The 20,668-nt window shown below is 36.3% G+C and overlaps 1 protein-coding gene across 15 annotated transcripts in view; it reads right to left on the bottom strand.

The window, feature by feature from the left end:
* GAS2 (growth arrest specific 2) overlaps positions 1 to 20,668 on the bottom strand; it is a 180,175-nt gene that overhangs the window by 134,892 nt on the left and 24,615 nt on the right. For 2 of the 15 annotated variants that reach the window (XM_054438137.2, XM_063671051.1), the window contains exons 1-2: positions 11,094 to 11,224; positions 2,717 to 2,881 (exon numbers count right to left, since the gene is read on the bottom strand). In XM_054438137.2, coding sequence (XP_054294112.1) covers positions 2,717 to 2,861 — 145 coding nt within the window. In that variant the 5' untranslated portion in view covers positions 2,862 to 2,881; positions 11,094 to 11,224. The other 13 variants (XM_054438135.2, XM_063671048.1, XM_063671056.1 and 10 more) reach the window with 10 other exon arrangements.

Raw genomic sequence — 20,668 nt, forward strand, 5'->3', positions numbered from 1 at the left:
GCCCAGTTAGGAGCCAGGTCTCCTGATTTTTAATCCAAGGATCTTTCCATTACACACACTGACTCTCTATTCTTTGAGGCTGTCTTGGGCTGCTCACACTGATCAAGCTGCCTTGTAAATGACCACACTCACTAAATAAATTGCCCTTGATGACAAGTCATAGGACATTATAGCATACCCGTATAAGCAGGCTATACTCTAATTAATCACACTCTTCCTCTGTCTAGAACATTTCAATGGCTTCTCATAGATCATACTGTAAATTATAAGCTCCTTAATATGATTTTCAAAGTAATATATGATCTAGCCCAAACATGTCTCATGAAACTCTCTTCCTCTTTCTTTTCTGTTGAAACTAGACTTGCTTCATTTCTTGCAATGTACCAAGCTCTTTCCTACGTCAACACTTGCCCTTCCCTCCTCGCAAAGGCTCTTACCCCATGTTTGGTCTGGCTAGCTATTAATCTTCAGTTCTCTGTTTAAATATACATTCCCATAAAGAAGATTTCCCAAGCCCTCTGATCCTTTGCCCTACTCCCACCTCAATTTACATTTTAATTGCAACTTGTATCTTTTAGTGTTTATAACAAGTAATAGATTATATATTCAATTACTTATTTACTGTGTTTTTTTGCTAAGCTAAGCTTTGCAAGAATAGGTACTATGTCTATTCTTAATCACTATCCTCCAGTACCTAGATGACTGTCTGGAACAAAATAATGATAATAGTTATTATTTACTGCTTGATTATGTGCCATACCTTCTTCTAAGGTAATTATCTCATTCAAACCCCCAACAATCCCATAAGGTCGGTTTTATTATGGTATTTATTTTACAGATTATATAACCAAGACACAGTGCAATAAGACACTTGCCCAATATCACATAATAAGTGGTAAAACCAAGATTTGAATTGAAAGCATTCTTATTCCAGAGTCCACTTTTTTTTACCAATGCTTATGCTGCTGCACACTCAAATGTTTGTTGAAAAAAAAGAATAAATTTATGCACAAAATCAAATTAAGTTTCACTGAAGTATATAAGTAGAATAATAATAACAACAATATAGTGTTTACTAGGGCCAGATACTGTTCAAAGTACTATACATATTTTAATCATTCACTGCCACAGCAGCCCTAAAAAGTAGTTACTACTGTTATTACCACTGTACAGATGAGGAAAATGAGGCATAAGAGAGGTAAGTAATTTGCCCAAGATCACACTGCTAGCAAGCGACAGAGGTGGGGTTCAAACACAGGCAGTCTATTTCCAGCGCCTGTGCTCTTAACTTTTATTCTACACTACCATACTTGTGATTGCCTATATCTGAAAACTGATAGCTCAAATTTAATAATTAATTACTAATATGACAATCATTAGTGAACCCCAAAAAGACAGAAGAGAGAGAAAAATCCATCTGTTTAGGCTTAAATAACTCCCTCTCCTTGATGCAGATAAAAGGTCCTCCTCTGCATGAATGAATTACTGAAAGGTGTAGCCCCTTCCTTCTGGGGGAGACACTTCCATAGCAGTGTGAAGGGTCTTTCTAGGGAGTGTCTTCTTCTTTTTCTGACCTCACTATCTGTTGGTGAAGGGTGCAATTTGCATACCCATATTCAGTAGCCTTGGTTAGACTACAGAGTTGCCAAAATTGTGTGCACACCATGAAGAAAAAAGAAATATAGGATAAAGAAATCCTAGGATAAGGACTAAAAAATAAATAAATACAAAAGCCGTGCAAAAATCCAGAGCCATGGAGAACAAGCAAAACCCTGATAAAATGTGCTAAACCTCTGCCAAACCATGCTGAAATTTCAGATGGACAGGGTGCGCCTTACTAAGCTCTTTAGTTTCATTAGCTAGAAAATGAGGATAACAACTCTTACCTTGACAGATGATTTAAATAATAAAATAGTGTTGATGAAATCTCCCCTGCAAATGATATGCTCAAATCTTATATCTTATAAAGTCTACAGGGATCTTTTTTCTCACATTTAAATTAAATTTATTCTCTATAAAAAACTTAGTGGAAATAGTGTTGCTATATATGATGACCCTTTAAACATGTGATTCTATTTTTCACATAGTTGAAATTTTATCCTGTGAATATGAAAGCACAACAGCAACAAAAGGAGAGGAATCTTTACCAGGAGGTAGCATGAGGTCAGCAAGAGTACTGTTAGACTAGATCTTAAAAACAAAAGCAAATGGAAAAGAAAAATTTTAGTTCAGGGTTGGATGACTCTAGTCAGCTCATTTGGAAAAAGAATACATGATTTTGTTCCTGAGTTTGGGTATTCAGCAGTTTTAGAAGGTGTGCTGTAAAAGTAGGGCAAAGAAGTCCAGATTTAGAAGCCAGATTTTACAGACACTGTGGCCTATGTACGATGTCAAAAGAATAGGTCAAATTGGTCAGCTGCATGAAAGAAAAGCCAAAAATAAATCAGACCAGCATACAGATAAAATAAGCAATCTGACTGCATATTTCCACATTTGAGTGCATCATACTGGAATTACTAAGCACAGTTAATATGACAGACATTGGGAAATTCACTTAAATTTTCCACCTGCTTCAGGTTTCCCAGATGCAAATGTCAAATAATAAAAGTCTTTCTTTCCAAGGTGCTATCACATGCTTAGGTGAAGGACACTACAGGAGGAAAAATAAAACAAAACCTGTTATCTTTGCTCACAAAATGAGATCTTATAACCTTACCTAATAGATTGGTTAACCACAAGGCCAGATCTTCTTTCATTGGTAGCAAATTAGCTTCATGTCTGCTGGCTAGCCATTGGCTATACTGATGCATATCAGAGAGGCCAGGTCCACTGCGTACCTTTGGGCTCAGAGCAGTGCACATTATTTATCCACTTGTGATACCTGTTTTGGAAACAAAAGAGCAATTGCTTTTTATACAGACTTCTCTCACAAAATGTTGTCATCATGACATTATAATGAACTGGATCCGTGGGTTTTTTGATGACAGTTCAGTTTATTAATTATTAAACCCCATGAAACACTATTTGCTTTATCTGTACTGGCCCTCTCACTTTTGGCCAACCACTTAGTAGGAAAACAGCAGCAATCAAAGGTCAAATAGAAAATCAAACAAGAAGCTCCAAGTTTGTATGAAACAATATACTTGGAAAGAGCCAGCTTCTAAGCAAGAAATTCCACATATTGAAACACGAGAAAAAGTTAAAATGTTAGTGTCCAATTTATTAACTCCCATTGTTTGGGCTATTTAAAACCATAGATTTTCACCAAATTTTATGACTGAACACTAGCAATGACAGCATTTTTACAACTCACTGTAAACACATGATCATTACCCTTAAAAATATAGCCTAAAAGGTTAAGCAAAGTACTTCTTTTCTGGAGATGGCCAAGCAATCATGGACTCACAATTTAGAGAACTGGGTGAGAAGCAGGGGAAGAGGCACACCCAAAGACTCTCTATCACACTTCTCTCTTGCAGTCAAAGAAACCAAAAAAAGAAAAATAAAAAAGAAAAATAAAAAAAAGAGGATAAGTGAATTCACCAAGATCATACAGCTAGGTCATGACAGAACTAGGCTTGAACCTGAGTCTTCATATTCCCAAGACCACTACTCTTTCCATAATGACACATTTTTACAAAATGGAATAGCCAAGAACCCATATTGATGATAACCCAAGAACTGCACCATAGTTCTAACAAATGCTTCCAGAGGTGTTTGTTTGTCCTCTGCTATCGCTACAACAATCTCTTTCTCTTTCTTGCTTTTTATCTTTCCACCTTATTTGTTTTACATGCTGGGTTTTGTTTGAAATCATCTTTAGAGTAGAAGTACTTAAATATCTTACATCTATAAAAACAAGGATGCTTTCATTAACCTGATCATATTGTGAGTAGTGCAATCCCCTACTTGGGTTGTAGAAAACGTATTTGAATATATATTTGGCCTTGAATATAGCATTTTTGTTTGTTTGTTTTGTATTTTTTAGTAGAGATGGGGTTTCGCCATGTTGGCCAGGCTGGTCTTTAACTCCTGACCTCAAGTGATCCACCTGCTTCGGCCTCCCAAAATGCTGGGATTACAGGCGTTGAGCCACCATGCCCGGACAGAATATAGCACTTTTGTATGCATTATTCATAGGATGTAAGACTACAGAAGAACTAATGAAGCAGTTCATATAATAGTCATAATGTTTAACAACATGCAGGATTCTACTCTGTGTATAAATATGCTTATGAAATAACCAGATGCATTATGACTGTATGACAATGAAAATGAAAATATTTGCAATAGGCAGGAAGTAATGTTTATATGATATCATGAGGTTTTCAGTGATATTCCAGTATTTATGGCATTTTAAAGTTACCAGTAAGTAATATATTCTCTTTTCGGTTTTATTATTTGAAACTCTACACAATATTCCTTTCCAGTTAACCTCAAACTCTAATTCACTTAACATAAGTTAATTTCTTTTAAATATTGCTTTTGAAGAAAAAATAAGACACTGGTGTTTAGAAAAATGCAAAGTGGGAGCATCTCTCAAATATTTTGCTGTAGTAATAGAAAAGACTGTTGGGAGTATGAGTAAGTACCTAAAAGGTATCATAAATACAGTACTTAAAAGCACAATTTCATTTCTAATTAAATTACTCTCGAGTAATTTTTTGAAAAAATTATCATAAATTTTCTCTGAAAACATCTTATACATATTTATCTAAAGTCAACCATTGCAAATGTGAACTGCTTTCAATACACCTTGTCATATGTTATTAGATTGTCATTACGGGAATCAGAACATCACCACTTTTTATTATTTCATAGTTAATAATGACGTTATCCATATAAAGTCCTAAAGTTTTCTCCAAATTCTGTGATTAAACACCAAAAACCTAAAGCATTTTCTGCCCCAGTTAAAAAAAAATATGTCTAGTCCTAGAAAAACAAAACTTCTCCCTGTAGCTGATATGCCTGCTAGCCTCAGAAACATTTAAGTAATACATATAAGCACATGATTCATATACTTAAATAACTAATTGAAATCTTAAAACGGTTACCTCTAAAATGCCTTTCTTCTCAAGACACAATCTCTTCCACTACTTTCCTGAAAGTGAGATGTGGCTGTTCAGTAACTTTACCTACACCCTATTATGTGCTCTGCGACTTCCATTTAAGCATTAGAGTCCTATTTTGCTCTATAAAAGCAAGAAGACACCTCAGATTCTTAAGCTCATTGTCCAGCAAAGAATTTATCAAGGGATAGTTTACAGTAAGCCTAATGGCATGTAACAATTTCAATGAGCCAGAAGGACACAATCCTTTCCCTCAAAACCTCTAAACAGTGAAGTTTTTATTTTCTTTGACAGTGGCACATTTATTTCTCACGTACTCTGTCCTGTGTTTTGCCAGAAAAGTAACTCAAACTACCTTCTAATAATTAGAGATGAACATTAAGTAAAAACAGTAAGAATAATTAAGCAATTTTTATTTTTTTACTTTGTATACAGTCAAAATTTTAGTGGTGAGAAAAAAGCAAAAATACAGTTACATTTTCCCAGGAGACAGAGGTGAGAGAAAGAAGGCTTAGTGAGTAATTAACATGCAATAGAAGTTACACAATTAGACATATGTCAAATATGTAGAAACCTAAAGTCACTGTCATAGATAAGGACTCTTCTGTTTAAATCCCTTCTTAAAATAATTCAGATTCTCAATCCAATTTCTCATGATCCTTTTTTTCACATTTCAAATCACTGCCAAACTTAAATGACTCAACGGTTTGGCTGAAAGTCAATACCTGCAGGTCTTGGATTTAGATTTGGCTAATCCATGAATACGAAACATGAAAAATGGATTCAGCTAGCATGATCAAAATTTGGAGTATGGAGAATTTACCCCATGGTGAAGTAGTTTCCAACTAAAATGATTATATCGTGGTGGAGAAAGGTCAAATTAATTTATATTTTTCCATAAAAAGATCACTATGGAATTTTACCCTCCTTATAACTTTTTAAAGAAATGTTTAGTCAATATGGATCAGATGAATTACATCGTAAAGAACAAGTTACACAAAAAGATCATTTCAGTTCTCAAAAGTGTTCAAAACCACAAGAGATGCCAAGGGGTAACTTTTAAAAAAGGTGGGAAATAAAGTGACTGATGATCCACAAGACTTGAAGAAAACAGTGAGGTTAGCGAGGAAGAAAACAGTGAGGTTAGTGAGAAAGAAAAACTTTTTTGTATAATGTGCCTAAACACTGAATGATGTTTCCAATAAAGTGTATATAGTCCAAGTATTTTAAAAGCTTGATAAGTAACTTTAGTAACTATTAAACAAAGCCAATCACTTTTAAAAGGGGAGTAAGGACTCAAATACTTCTATGGCTCCTCCAAGCTTTCTCGGTCTACCTAAAATGGATAACCAACCCTTAGGTCTAGGAATCCAGAAAAATAAAACTTAAAGAGAAAAACATGCAGAAACTTAATACTAAATCCTTCAAAGACTGTGTGTATATATTTTTTCTTTCTTTCCATAGTAGAAGTGATTCTGGAATAACAATTATGAATATGATGAGACTTGAAATAGCCTAGGAGAAAAAGAAAAAAATAATGACTTTGTAAGTAAAATATCACATGTTTAAAGACTCTGTCTAGTTTGTTGTCCCAGAATCCCAGCTGAAGACATCACAGTTTTGACTCTGAAGAAAAAGTATTCTTCCATGCCACCTAGAGGTGTGCTTTGACTATGACCAAGATGATTTCTGGCTTATCTCTAGGCTTTGCTGACATGTTAGAGAAAATGCATTGCAACATTACATAGAAAAGCAACCAGAAAGACAAAAAAAATGAAATGATATACACTTCTGTCAGCTATAAGATTTCACTTAGAAGCCTGAATAATGGATGGAATATTGGAACTGGAATCAGAAGTCCAGGGTCAAATAATAGCTCCACTACCTAACCATTTAGTAGCTATTCTATTCTAGTCATATGAATTTTCCTCTTTGTGCCTGTGTTTTCTACTATATATAAGAGAGGCCGAAACCTTAAAGATAATTGTGAGGATTAAATATTTGTGCCAATGTTTGGCATATATTTAATATTCGATATATTTTTTATTAGCAAAATAGAAATGATCACCACAAGAAATGTGCCAAAATAAAACTTCTATTGACTTATCCCAAAAAGAAAAGCAATTCTGTGACAAAATAGGAATATTTTATAGAACTCTAAATCATTAAGAAAAGAAAAGGACAAAGGGGAGAACAAATAAACGTATTAATGATACAGTAGGTAATGGATTATTCCAAGTTTTCTTCATATGGAGAAGAATGCTGCCCCTAAGATGATGATTAATAAGTTAATAGGGAAATGCTATATACCTCTCAAAGTAAGTGTGAGAGGACATCACTATCACCACCCCATCTACACACACAGACTCAACTGTGAACATTGAAAACAATGAATCCTAACCAACCCACAGTCAAAGGTCTCCTCCCTAAAGGTAATCTTTGCTCTCATCTGCAGCATTATTCCCCACATCTATTCAGTTTCATGTGTTACAGGTGTCAAACATTGAGGAGATAGTTTATTGGTCAATCACGTTACCTTTTAAAATTAAAAATAAACAGTGCTCCAAATCGAATACCCTTCCAAAATCTGGAAAGAGAAAACGCCATTTTTCTAGCTGAACTCAAAGAATAAACCACCCGGGAAAGTTCTAGATGTCTCTTTCATCACTGTGAGTTCTTTACTCTTTTGTGATTCTTTTTGGCTAATTAATAGTATCTCACAAAATATACATTTTTCAACCAATGTCATGGATATGAAATCTTACTCTAAAGGTCTAATCAGAAAATAAAGTCCATAATTTCAAGAGAAAGGCAATTTCAGACCTTGTAATGGGACCTCCACCTTCGGTTCAGTAGAGCAACTTATCCACAATTGAAAAGCACCAAACATAAAGCAAAATGACACTTAATGGTAGTTTATCTAATTCCATAATAAAAATCTTTAAATTGAAAGGAACCTTACAATAACGATATATTCAAACTCCCCGTTATTAATAAGGGGTTGGTAGCCTAAGAGCATATTTTGCCCACAGTAACAAGACTGTTTAGTCAGAATTATTAAAAGTATCCTATTCAGCTCTTGTGATCCTTAATTTTGTGTAGTGCTGACTCTCTTTTAGAGATCTCTTTCTTATCCCACAGTCCCGTCGTGATTTGTCTTGGGTGAAATGATGGTGTAGTTGCAAATAACAATTTCTTCTCAAATCATGATTTAAAAAACCTGAGTGGGAATTGATTTTCTATATTTTCATATAGTTAGGGATATTTTAAAGTTTTTAAAAAATCATACTAAACCATCCTTCCAAACAATTTAGCATAGGTTTTTTTAACCCCTACCAGATTAGCTTGGAACATAATTAAAACAGAAAACCATCTGATAGTCATTAACAATATTAACAACTAGAATATTTAAGGATTTACATCAAAATTTTATCTAAGTTGAGAAAATTCTTTTCTGTTCTTTTAACGTAAAGATTTCTGTTTTAGTTAACTATAATGTAGTTAAGAACCAGCAGGGTTCTACATTATGTGGAAATATATACACATATGTGACATTGTCTCACATAAGGGAGTAAAATTAGCAGTTTTAATTGTATTGACGCTGAAAACATTTAGTACAGAAAATTACATAAGCCTCTTACTTAATTTTGACAACAGATTATTTTCTACTTTTACTCCAGTTAATTTCTCTAGTCAAAAAACATTGAGTGGAAACCTTCCTAGTTGCTCAGGTTTAAAGAAGCAGTTGGATCCTGTTTGGACCTTAATATCAAAACCACAAAGATACCAAACCAACCTTACAACATGCCCTGCAGTTTTAAACAAAAGTCTCTCTGTAAACAGTTACAGCCTCATCATGCCTTTTCAACCAAGGTAACTTAGTTTTCCAAAGTTTCCCTGAGTCTTTAGTGCAGACTTCCAGTCTGGAAGTAAGATTTTTAAGTAACACACAACATACTTAGGGTTAATATAAGACCAGGTATTTCACCATACTCGAAAGTTCGAGGTTTAACTGAAGTTTCTAACCAAGATGCTAAAAAATTCCAGGGCAATCACATGACCTTTTGCACCAGGTGAAATATTTTTTTGCCATGTGAACTTATTTCCCAGTAAAGCACAGTCCATAACACCACCGCATAGTGTTTAGCAATAAAGTAATGAAATAAACCCAAACTTCAGTAGCATTCAGGCTGAAATCCAAGCTAACTTTTCCACATAAGGGACCATTCAGGCAGCCCTGTGCAAAGTCTCCAATGTGCATTGCAAAGGCACACTGTCCCATGCCTCATCCATCTGTCCCTTACCTTCTCTTAGGGAGTCAAAACCCAGACACCCATGTTGGAGAGGACCACCAGAGCCACCACCTTCACCGCAGTTAGAGGAAAGCATTCCTTGAGAAAGAGTTCATTGATCAATATCAAAGACAGGCTGGGCAAATCAGACCCCAGCTGCAGTTAATCAGTGTCCACACTGCTAAGAGTTTGGAGTAAAGAAGCACAGGTCTTGTTCTCTGCCTTGCCTCTGTGAATCTCAGGGGATACGTGGGGAGGAAAAGTGGACTTCCTCTGCCAGGCTGGTACATCCAAACTGTCTAAGCCTTTATTTTAATACTAGGATGTCAAATGGGTGTTCCTGTGCACAAGCAGATCTTATTTCCTTGGCATAAGATCTCTCATACACAATTGATCTAACTTTGTTGGAGAGGGTTGGAGGAGATAATTTTATAAGAATAAAGTTTTGTAAACTCTTCACTGTAAGAAGATGACGGAGGTGAGAGGATGAAGATGAAGAAGGTGGAGAGGGTAAAGACGGTGATTTCAAAAAGGTTAACTGGGAAAAGAATTAACAACCCTCCCCCAACCTCAATTGTTTTTGGAATGTAGAAACAGAATCTGTTAACCCTCGCTTTTGCTCCCTCTTCATTCAAGACAATGGAAACTTCTTCGGATACCTGGGCTAAGTTAAATGGTAATTTACCATACTGAGTTGACAGAATTTAATTTTGCGAGTATAAATAATGTCTCCAAAGCAAAATTGCCTCCTTTGTTCCCCAAACAATTTCAGATTCCAGGACTGAACAAAAAGAACGATACCATGCAAAACCTTCCCAAAGTGTGTTGATATATATCGGCTAGCGTTTGTTTATTCACATAAAACTCAATTTCATCAAACTCATCAGACACAGCGAGTATCACCCCAGATCACACGTGTGGCGCTCTTTCCTCCCATCCTGGCCTCAACGACTCAAGTAAAACCTTCAGGATCAGCCCTTTAAGACCATTCTGGCTCTATCCCCACCCCACCATAACAGACAATGCTGAGCACGCATTACAGATACTCTTGTGCACGAATGCATATGTGTGCATTTATAATCGATGTGTTCATTAAAAATCCTCACTCTGTCCCTGGTTGGCAGAGCCACCTCAGCGGGCTTACGTGCTGCGGTCGTCTGGGGTGTTCCACAATAGGGATAAGGAACACATGGTTGTTTCCAGGGAATCAGAAAGTCACCCCCTGCAGTGAATACCCACTCTTAGAGAAAGAGCCTGTCCAAACTGTCCGCGGCTCTTCACTCTTCCCCGCCTCGTTCCTGAGGTTATTTTTTAATGACCTCTCCCCTCCCCCGCCGCCTCGGGTGCAGTAGACAGGCAGGGGCTCCCGTGAGCCCCGGCTGCAGGGCGCGCACGCTGCGGCGGCGTTGGCGCAGAACTGGGCCAGCCAGTCGTGCTCACCCCCGCGTCCCGAGCTGGGCTGCTGGCGGCTCTCAGAGGCGCTTGGGCTCCGGGCTGGGCTCCTGCAGCTTCTCGGGGCCGGCCCCCTCCAGGCACAGGTCCTGCAGCAGCCGCTCCCCGCACCCCACCAGCCTGGCGGCAGCGGCAGCAGCTACAGCCGCACTACCCGTCTTCATACTTCTCTGATGGCTCCTTTTAGTGCTGTTTGGGAAAACGATTTTTTCTCCCTGCCAGAAACAGATTTCCTACATTTCATCAGTCCTCATAGACCGAGCGGAAGTAAAATGCTTACTTTTTCTGGTGGACAGCAAATGCAATTGACACTGATTTACCCTTCAAACGGGGAGAGATTGTATTACAAGCCCTTGGCAGCAATTCCGAGGTTGGGGCCAAGCTCCAGCCCCCTCCTTGTCCCCCAGACACTAACCTAAGAGAGAAAAGGTGGGGGCTGGGGAGGGGATCATATTTAACTCTAGAGGTTTAACAGAGTCAATGGCTTTAGCACAATATTAAAATTGGGTGTTGGAAAAGTTTTTGTTTTCCTGGCCAGTGATTTTGCAGACGGAGGCACGAGCTTTGCAGTAACTTCGGCCACTCTTCATTCCAAATTGAACATTTTGATGTCTTACAATTCTCTTTAAATATCAGATTTTTAGAAGAGGCTGTACTCAACGGCTGTTTTTGCTTTACCAAAGGAAATACAATTCCACCCTTCCTTCTTTCAGCCTCAGCTCAGCGTTATGTTGAATGTCAGAGACAACTGTCTCCAACTGTTGTTTATTAGTACGTGTATTCTGAGATGAAACGTCTTCTATGAAGTGGACAGATGTTCAAGTGTCTGATTCACCTCTAATGCGTGGGGACTGCTTGCTGAGTGTACTGATCCCCACAGGTTACCACCTCCCATGGAGCATAATAAAATGTGTTACACTTTTTATTTTGTTTTGTTCTCATGTTCATCAGTTTCATGTATATTGCCATCCAATGTTTACAATGGCAGTGGCACAGGTATTGTGATCCTTGCTTGAATACCATTTTTATAATGATGAGTTACCTAGCCCCACTCCCAAATAGAAACTACCTGTACATCCACAAGCTAAATGATGTGGATGATTTTAGATATAATTTAAAAAATATTCACATTTCACCTTTATTATTGCTATTAGCTGGCAGAAACTGCATCAGTTATTTGCTTCTAGTGGCAATACATGTAATAAAGAAGAAGAGAAAACCGACTGAAAAGTTTGGAGTCCTTGAACTCTGAACTTTTAATTTTAGTTCAATTTGCTTTTGCAGCTATCAGCTCCACATTTCCTCCTTAGCTTTCTAAAAGAAGGGAAAAGCAGTCATTCTTAATTTTAAGGAGAAACAGCATTTTTAAAAGGTCTACATAACAGCTTGGATAAACATAAATAACAACAATAAATATACATAATAAACATAAATAACATACAGAACTCATTACTGATGAGTTTTAGTAAACGAATCTGAATGATAAAATTTCTTAAAATGTGATCAGATCTGAGTATTCCTAGAACCCCAACAAAGAATTTTGAGTGTCTGAACACATATAATTTAGTAAAAAATCAAATGTTCTTGATAATTTTTCCTGATCAAAACATCATCAGCCAATAAATGCTAATTTAAGAATTATCCAAATATGTAATGAGTTCAAAAAATTTAGCACCTTGAACTTTCAAAATCTTACATCCTATTTCTCCCCAGATATGAATATTCTTGTCACATTGTTCGTTATTGGTGTTATAAAAAGCAAAGAGTGAAGCAATGTTTTTGTTGATTCAGGAACAATGCTACATACAGTTTGGGGAAAAAAAAGGAGGCTTACAGAGGAATTGGGAAAGCATAATTATTCAAAATTACTCCCTCTCCATGCTCATTTCTTCCAGGTATTTTTTTTTTTGTCTTAAATTTTGCTTTATGTCAGATCCTCTGTCTCTCAGAAAGAGCGAAAAGAAAAATACCAGAATAAATAAATAATGTGTTTTTTCTTTCATTAACATCTAAGAGTTGTACTGAATATTTTTTTTGGTGACAAAAGAGAATACAAAAGATTTCTGAAGAGACACGGATATAGTGTTTTTATTTTAATTTTTTTAGCATATGTAAAAATTCCCATTTGATTTTTATCTTGTGCTTTTCAAAATCAATATTTCTATTTATATATTCTGATCACTCATTGATACATTTGTCAAAGATAATCTTTTGTCTAAGTATTTTCTTAGTTTAGTGTGGACTCAACCCAAACTGTTCACCTTAGGAAAACGTAGTCCAACTGAAGCAACTATAGCTTCTCTAATGTGAAGGCAAAGGAAGCAAATACTTCAATAAGGTGAAAAATGTTTAAATACATCCTTGAAACTTAACACCATTAAAAAGAAGTCAAGCCAGATTTAAACAGTTTAGTTTTTATTTTCAAGTGATCACAGTTAGAGGACTTTAACACGGGAAGTTTCTGCATTACTATGTGTGTCTCACATTCTAAACTTTCAACATTGTCTCAAACATGAATTTTCTCATTTCTGTAAGAAATACTTTTTTGAGTTTAAAAATGATCAATAAAATACGTTATTTTTTCCCTCCTATGTAGATAACTCTCCTTTTCTCTCTTAGTCCTTCCCCCAAATGAAAATAACATATGTAGTACTCACTCTGAAAAGTGAAGCAAACCTTCAATAAATGATTGAGGTTAGAGGACACTTTGAGAAAAAATTAAATAACCTGGAAATAGCCACTGGGTTAAATTTGGTAAAATAAATTTCCAGAAGTGACCAAGAAAGACTTATATTCCTAAACAGCTTCAAAGGAGCAGTTAAAAATGACAAAAGACAGCCTAGGAAGCAAGTGAGAATAATGATACAGAAAGCAGTATGAAGACATGCAATGGTATTAAAAAATACATGAAGAAATATATTTAATAATAACTTAAAACATTTACCTACATTTTGTTAAAACACTTCCTCAGTGAGGTCAAATATGTTTATTTTTCCCAACCTAGCATCTTAGTTTATAATATAAGGCCTTCAATTGACATATTTTGAAATATAGTTTTTTAATGTCATAAGGCAAAGAGAATAAATTTATAAATCCTAGCATAGTCATTACAAATAGTGTTAGGAATAAAAACAGACTGTTTCTGAAATTTTAAATGATAAATGCTATTACTTTTCACCACCATTCATATATAAAACTACAAGGATAAATCAAAGAAATTTCATATGTAAAGTTCAAGGTTTACTCTCCATCTAATATGCAATTTAAAAAATCTATTACTTTACTCTCAGTGGAGAACTTTAAACTTTTTAAGTACAACACAACAGTAGCATAAATATTAATTCCCTCCTGTGCAAGACTCATTTTTCTGGCAAATTGTGTTATGTATAAGCATATGTTTTCTAATTTTTACATAAGAAATAGATTAAAAATCATTTTGTGAAATATGCCATTTGTCTTATCTACTTTTATTCGTTTATTTTTTATTTTTTTATTTTTATTTTTTTGAGAAGGGCTAGTGCAGTGGCACTGCCATGGCTCACTGCAGCCTTGACCTTTCAGGCTCTAGCTATCCTCCCATCTCAGTGTCACGGTAGCTGGGACCACAAGTGAGCACCACTGATATGGTTTGGCTCTATGTCCCCATTCAAATTTCATCTAGAATTGTAATCCCCAAATGTTGAGAGAGGGACCTGGTGGGAGGTGACTGGATCATGGGGTCCGTTTCCCACATGCTGTTCTTATGATAGTGGGGGAGTTCTCACAAGACCTAATGGGTTTAAAAGGGTGGCACTTCCCCTCTCTCTTTCTCTCTCTCCTGCTGCCATGTAAGACATGCCGTGCTGCCCCTTTGCCTTTCCCCATGATTGTAAGTTTCCTGAGGCCTCCCCAGCCATGCAGAACTGTGAGTCAATTAAACCTCTTTTCTTTATAAATGACCCAGTCTCAGGTAGTTCTTTATAGCAGAGTGAAAACAGACTAACACAGACACCAACTCTGGCTAATTTTTTATCTTTTTTTTTTTTTTTTGCAGAGACAGGGTCCCACTATGTTGCCCAGGGACACAGTCCCACTAGGTTGCCCAGGCTAGTCTCAAACTCCTGGCCTCACATGATGCTCCTACCCCAACCCTCCAAAGTTTCTGGGATTACAGGCATGAGCCACCACACCCTGCCTCATCTAGTTTTAAATATCCTATGCAGTGCATTCTGTGGTGTGACGTCTGTTGTCTAAGTTGAAGGTGTTTTTTTTTTTTTAAGTTTTCTTTATTTATATATCTTGTAGTTTGCTTCTAAATCTTAAAAAAGTCTATGTCATGTCACTTGAATCACAAGTACCTCAAGTATATATAAATGTTTAACGTAAAATATGTTTATATCAACAACCTTTCTTGTCTTTTCCACCACTATATCTCTGGCATGTAGAATATCATTAGACATATAGTAGGCACTCAATAATTGTTGAAAGAAATGAATGATTATTTTAGAAGAAGCTGGTGTCTTAGAAAATATACAACTAATCAGTTATATCTTTATATATTGTCTCTAATTTAATAGTTTAGAACCCAGAATAGAAAAGCAATGTTAAAATAACATTACAAATGATAGTTTCACTCCCAACCTAGCAGCATTTCATCTGGTAAAATGTAACTAGAGTTCACTAAAACAGATGCTTGCCTGTGTGCCAGGCTTATAAATGAGGTCAGACTGTGTCACTTGTCACTTCATTAAAAACCTAGGTTCATTTGGACTCAAGGTTTAATCATAACCAATATAACAAGAGTGCAATGAAAAAGCAATAGAAAATATTACTACTGCAGTGGCTTTCAAATTTTTTTATTGTGACCCACAATATGAAATACATTATGGAACAGACGCATAGAAACACACTTAGACACAAATAAACTAAGTATGTTTCACAAAAACATTACGTACTTTACTATTATATTGCACTCTGATATTTTTCTACTTGACATTATTATAGTCTCTTCTATGCTATTCAATTTAAAAGAAATGCTATTAGAGAACTGCTAAATTTGTTTTATGACCTACAGTTTTAAAAAAATCTGACTGTAAGGAAACTAAATTAAGGGGGAAATCAATAAAAAGTGAGGTAAGGTCTCAATTAACAGATGGTTTCATTACAAAGCATGAAACAGATATGTTTATATATTGTCATTGACAGACTTGATGCAATGTAATGTCACAACATCCCAAACATCTTATACCATCACACCTCCATGCCTTTCCTCATGCTAACCAAAATGATCTTTTACCTTCACTGTCTTCTTCTGAAGAAATCTGATTCACTCTTCTAGGGGAAGCTTAATTGTCACCTTCTTTGTGGTTCTCTTGACCTCTCTGGTAGAGATATTTTTTGTGACTTTATGTCCAGTGCTCTGAGCACTTTGCTATTTCTTTTATTTCTCACTTAAAATGTAGTATCACAGTTATTTGCTTATGCATCTATCTCACTTACCAAACTGTGAGTCCTAGAGCGTAGGTACTAGACTATTCATCCTTATATTTAAAATCTTTATCACAATACCAAGCCTAAGGTTGCCAAATAATTGAGTAAATAAATAAATAAATAAGTAAATAAATAAATCATAAAACCACTGCATATCCAAGGGAGGAAAAAGTGGGTGCCATTGGGTGATAGAAGGGATTCAGCAAGAACTGTGCTCATCAAAGGAAAATTAATTGGAGCTCCCTCTGTAAAGACAATACCAGTTATTAATTTTGCGTCTTTACTACTAGCACAATTTACTTATAAGTGAGATTTTAGTATCACATTTCTTGGGATTCTCTTGCAGTTAGATATTGTTCCAGTTATTCATTCATTTTTAAGTACACTAATAATTTCAAATTTAAGATTACTTTGTTGAAGAGTGAGAAGTTTGCTGAAACTTCCATTATTGTAACTATAACACAGTTCACAAATACGGAATATTTTCCAACTGTTGATTTATACAAAGCACTTAAAGATATGACACTTAAAATGATCTCATTAAAGCATTTTTGTAGTTCCAAATAATGGATCAGGAAGCATCCCACAAAAGGGCAGTACTCCAAGCCCAAAGTGAGAGAACTGCCCAGGAAAGGGGTCAGTGTCAGTGGGGCTTTTCTTAGCATAAAGGAATATTGCCATTCTGCTATGATCACAGTAGTCACTTAGTCTCTAGAGTCATTTGCAAAGAAGTTTCGCCAGCCATCATCCCCACAGAGGCTGTCAAGCAACAGGCTCAGTGAATTGTAATATCATAGTCATTACAGTTAGCAGAGTAATCTGGAGTCCAGATTTGGTCACAGACGAAATCAGGCAGGGTCCACTTCCAGCTTCTTTGCTTGTTTGCTAAAAGTTATAGGCAAATTATTTTACCTTTTAACTATCAGTTTTCACATCTGTAAAGTGGGATTAACAAATACCACTCTCTCACAGGCATGTCTTGAGAGTTATATAAGTTAATACATGTAAAATAGTTTACTGTTTGACATATAGCAAGTTTTAAATGAATGTTAGGTATGTTATTATTAAGTGAGCACCCAAATATTCTTATTGATTCATTACAACAATTCCCTAAGATAAAGATATTAGCAGCATTAAAAATACAAACATTCAGAGAATCTTATACATCCTTTCTCTGAGTCTTTCCCTCCTCGCTTCCTAACATTCCGTTTTACTCTCTTTAGACATCCAGTGGCTTCATGGTTTGTTGGGTCACTCATTCATTTATTCTCCAACCTCTTCTGTGTTAGGCACTTGTATCAAAGTGAAGTCACATTCCCTGCTTTCCGGGAGCTCACTCTAATAGCAAAAATGGTTTTTAAAAAGCTTACCTAATGACACACATCTATTAAGCAGCATAGGTAAGATTTAAACTCATGCCTGAGTATGACTGATTTGAAAATATGCTCATTTTCCAACACAAATGGGAAGAAACTTCAAGCAACTTATTTGAAGCAACAGAGCTTTCCTTTCCTTCCCTTCTCTCCTTCTTCCCTCCCTCCCTTCCTTTTCTCCCTCCATTTTTTCCTTTCTCTCTTCTCTCTTTTCCTTCCTTTCTTCCTTCTATCCTTGCTTTCTTTTTTCTTTCTTTATAAGGAGGTGTCGGGAGTCTATATATCATTTTTAAAAATGTCTTAGATAAAAACTAGAAAGATTTTATATTTAAAAGTTAAAATGTGATAATAAAATTATTTGAGAAAAAAAATCATTTTTGAAAAGAAATGAGTTTCTGTCAGGTATCCTAATTCCAAGCCAGATGAGCTGGCCCATGTGGTGAAGATTCTACATCACAGAGAATTAAGTCAAATACCTCACAGAAGTATGAGAAGGAACTCATGAAAAGAATACCACCGAAGAAGGCTTTTGAGGAAAAACTTTTAACCAGGAAAAGTCAAGAGAAGGTTTCAAATCCTACACAGAAATAATCTCTTTTCTTTTGGATTTGGTATCAGTCGAGGATAGATGGGGGTCAGGGAAGATGTCTTTTTAACTAGCTCCCAAGCCTAAGCAGGCTGAATAGCCAGGAGACTGAAAGTGCCTCTTAAAGGGGAGGGGTTGCATTTTTATTTTTAATAATAAGCTGACTAGGAATTGAGTCAAACAAATTTGCCTTCAAAATAAGACGCAGAATTAGAACATACCAATCAAGATCCAGAGTTGGATTAGATTATCAGACCTAATAGTAAAAGACCTTCCCTACCTATACCACCTAGTCTCACACATTAATCGCTTCTGGAAACACCACCAGGGACATACCCAAAATAAAACTTCAACAGGTTTCTAAGTATTCCTTAATCCAGTCACATTGACACATGTAAAATTAAGTTCACACATCCACTCCTTGTCAATTTAGCAACCATATGCATCTCCTTAAAACTATACTTAATTTCCAAAAAGAGGCAATAACAAAATCATAGTTATACCTAACATGATACTACTAACATGATGCAACTATGCTGCATACAACCAAAAACACACTAATCTCATCCCCACAATTGGGCTTTCGTAATTTAAACATTCAGATTTACGGCATTTAGAATTGCATCTTTCAGGATTATGATCCAAACTCCTATGGCAGAATCAATAAATGAGGGGAGAGGAGATAAAAGTCAGGGAGATCTTTTGAGTGGTTATTCTTTTCTCTTTTCTTCACACTCTTTCTTCTCAGTATGCTCATGTTCTAAAAAAGCAGGTGAATTATGTGAGCATTCAATCCTACTCTACAAAACTACATCATCCGTGTTCATTATTTTAAATTATGATTTAGATTTTATTATGACTTGCTGATAGATGGATATGTGGTGTGAGAAACAGACAAAGAAAAGCCCTAGATTTTTTTTGGATAAGCAGTTACAAAAATTATGCTGCCATTTAATGAAGTGGGCAAGATGGGTTGTTTTGCTTTGTTTTGTCTTGTCTCATGTTCAGTGGAACGAAAATCAGGGTTTTAGTTCTAGACAAGTTAATTTTGAGATGCCTATCTGATATCTAGAGGGATCTATTGTGTGGTGAGTGGGCACAGGAAGAGGGTAAATCAAAGTTAATTGAGTCTTTTAAAAGCAAAGGCCAGGCACAGTGGCTCACGCCTGTAATCCCAACACTTTGGGAAGCCGAGGCGGGCAGATCATCTGAGGTCAGGAATTCGAGACCAGCCTGGCCAACGTGGTGAAACACCACCTCTACTAAAAATATTTTAAAAATTAGCTGAGCATGGTGGTGGGCACCTGTAATCCCAGCTACTTGAGAGGTTGAGGCAGGAGAATCGCTTGAACCTGGGAGGTGGAGGTTGCAGTGAGCTGAGATCGTGTCACTGCACTCCAGGTTGGGTGACAGAGTGAGACTCCATCTCAAAAAAGAAAAAAAAAAAAAAAAAAAAAAAGCAAGTTGTGTTCAGTTGCCTACATTCCACCAATACATCTGGATTGTTTTAAATTTCTAACACCAAATATTGGTGAATTCCTAAATAAAAGTAGAAATTATAAATAGTTCTAATTGTTTACCAGTTGTTGCAGAACTGTGTGGGAGACTCAGTTCATTACTAAATTGTGAAGTAAATTTAAATTCTAATAAAGTGCATTAAAAGTAATATATGATTGTGGGCCAAGATTTGATGCTCACATAAGTGAGCTGCCCCGTTTGACAACAAAAGACCTGGAGAGGAGTGTGAGGAAGTACGGTAGTCATGACCTTGCAGGTTAAAAGAAGAAAATAATCTTGTAAACAATCTTCTGTTCAGGAGCAAACATGTATATTTTTCTTCCCAATTACTTTCTCTGTTTTCTTTGCCTTGTTTGTATTTAGAGTTTATTCAGCTCTTTTTTACTTCGTGTATGCGTGTGTGCATGTGTGTGTGTGTGAGGGGGTAGTGCACACACACACGCAGGAACAACCAATGAAGCCCACACGCCAACCACTGCTCTTAGTGAGTTCTCACTCTCTGAGCCACTATGCACTCACCTTAATCTCCTCTGGGGCCAAACATTAGACAACTAGGGAGAGACCCTCTGCTCTAGAGTCTTCAGAATTATTCAAATTAGCAAATCCACAGGGAGGGGAAAACCAGCTAACCCCATCTTGTTTGCCATACATAGCTGCTCTCTACAGCTCCAGCTTGCTGTTACCCTGTCCCAGGGCCCAACCCCTGTGTGGCTCTGACAGCCCTCTCATTTGGAGAGGTAACAAAGAGTCTTACCTTTCACCTATCAGGTGTCAATGTGTTGTACCCCATCATCAACAGAATCTTTAAGTTTTACAAATCAGTAAGGGATGAAGAAGTCTGTTTTTAGACTGACCACTTAGCTTTCTTCATCTTATTCACACTTCCAGAATTCCTCCTCTTATTTGATT

Source organism: Pongo pygmaeus, chromosome 9, assembly GCF_028885625.2.
Source record: "Pongo pygmaeus isolate AG05252 chromosome 9, NHGRI_mPonPyg2-v2.0_pri, whole genome shotgun sequence".
NCBI lineage: Eukaryota > Metazoa > Chordata > Mammalia > Primates > Hominidae > Pongo > Pongo pygmaeus.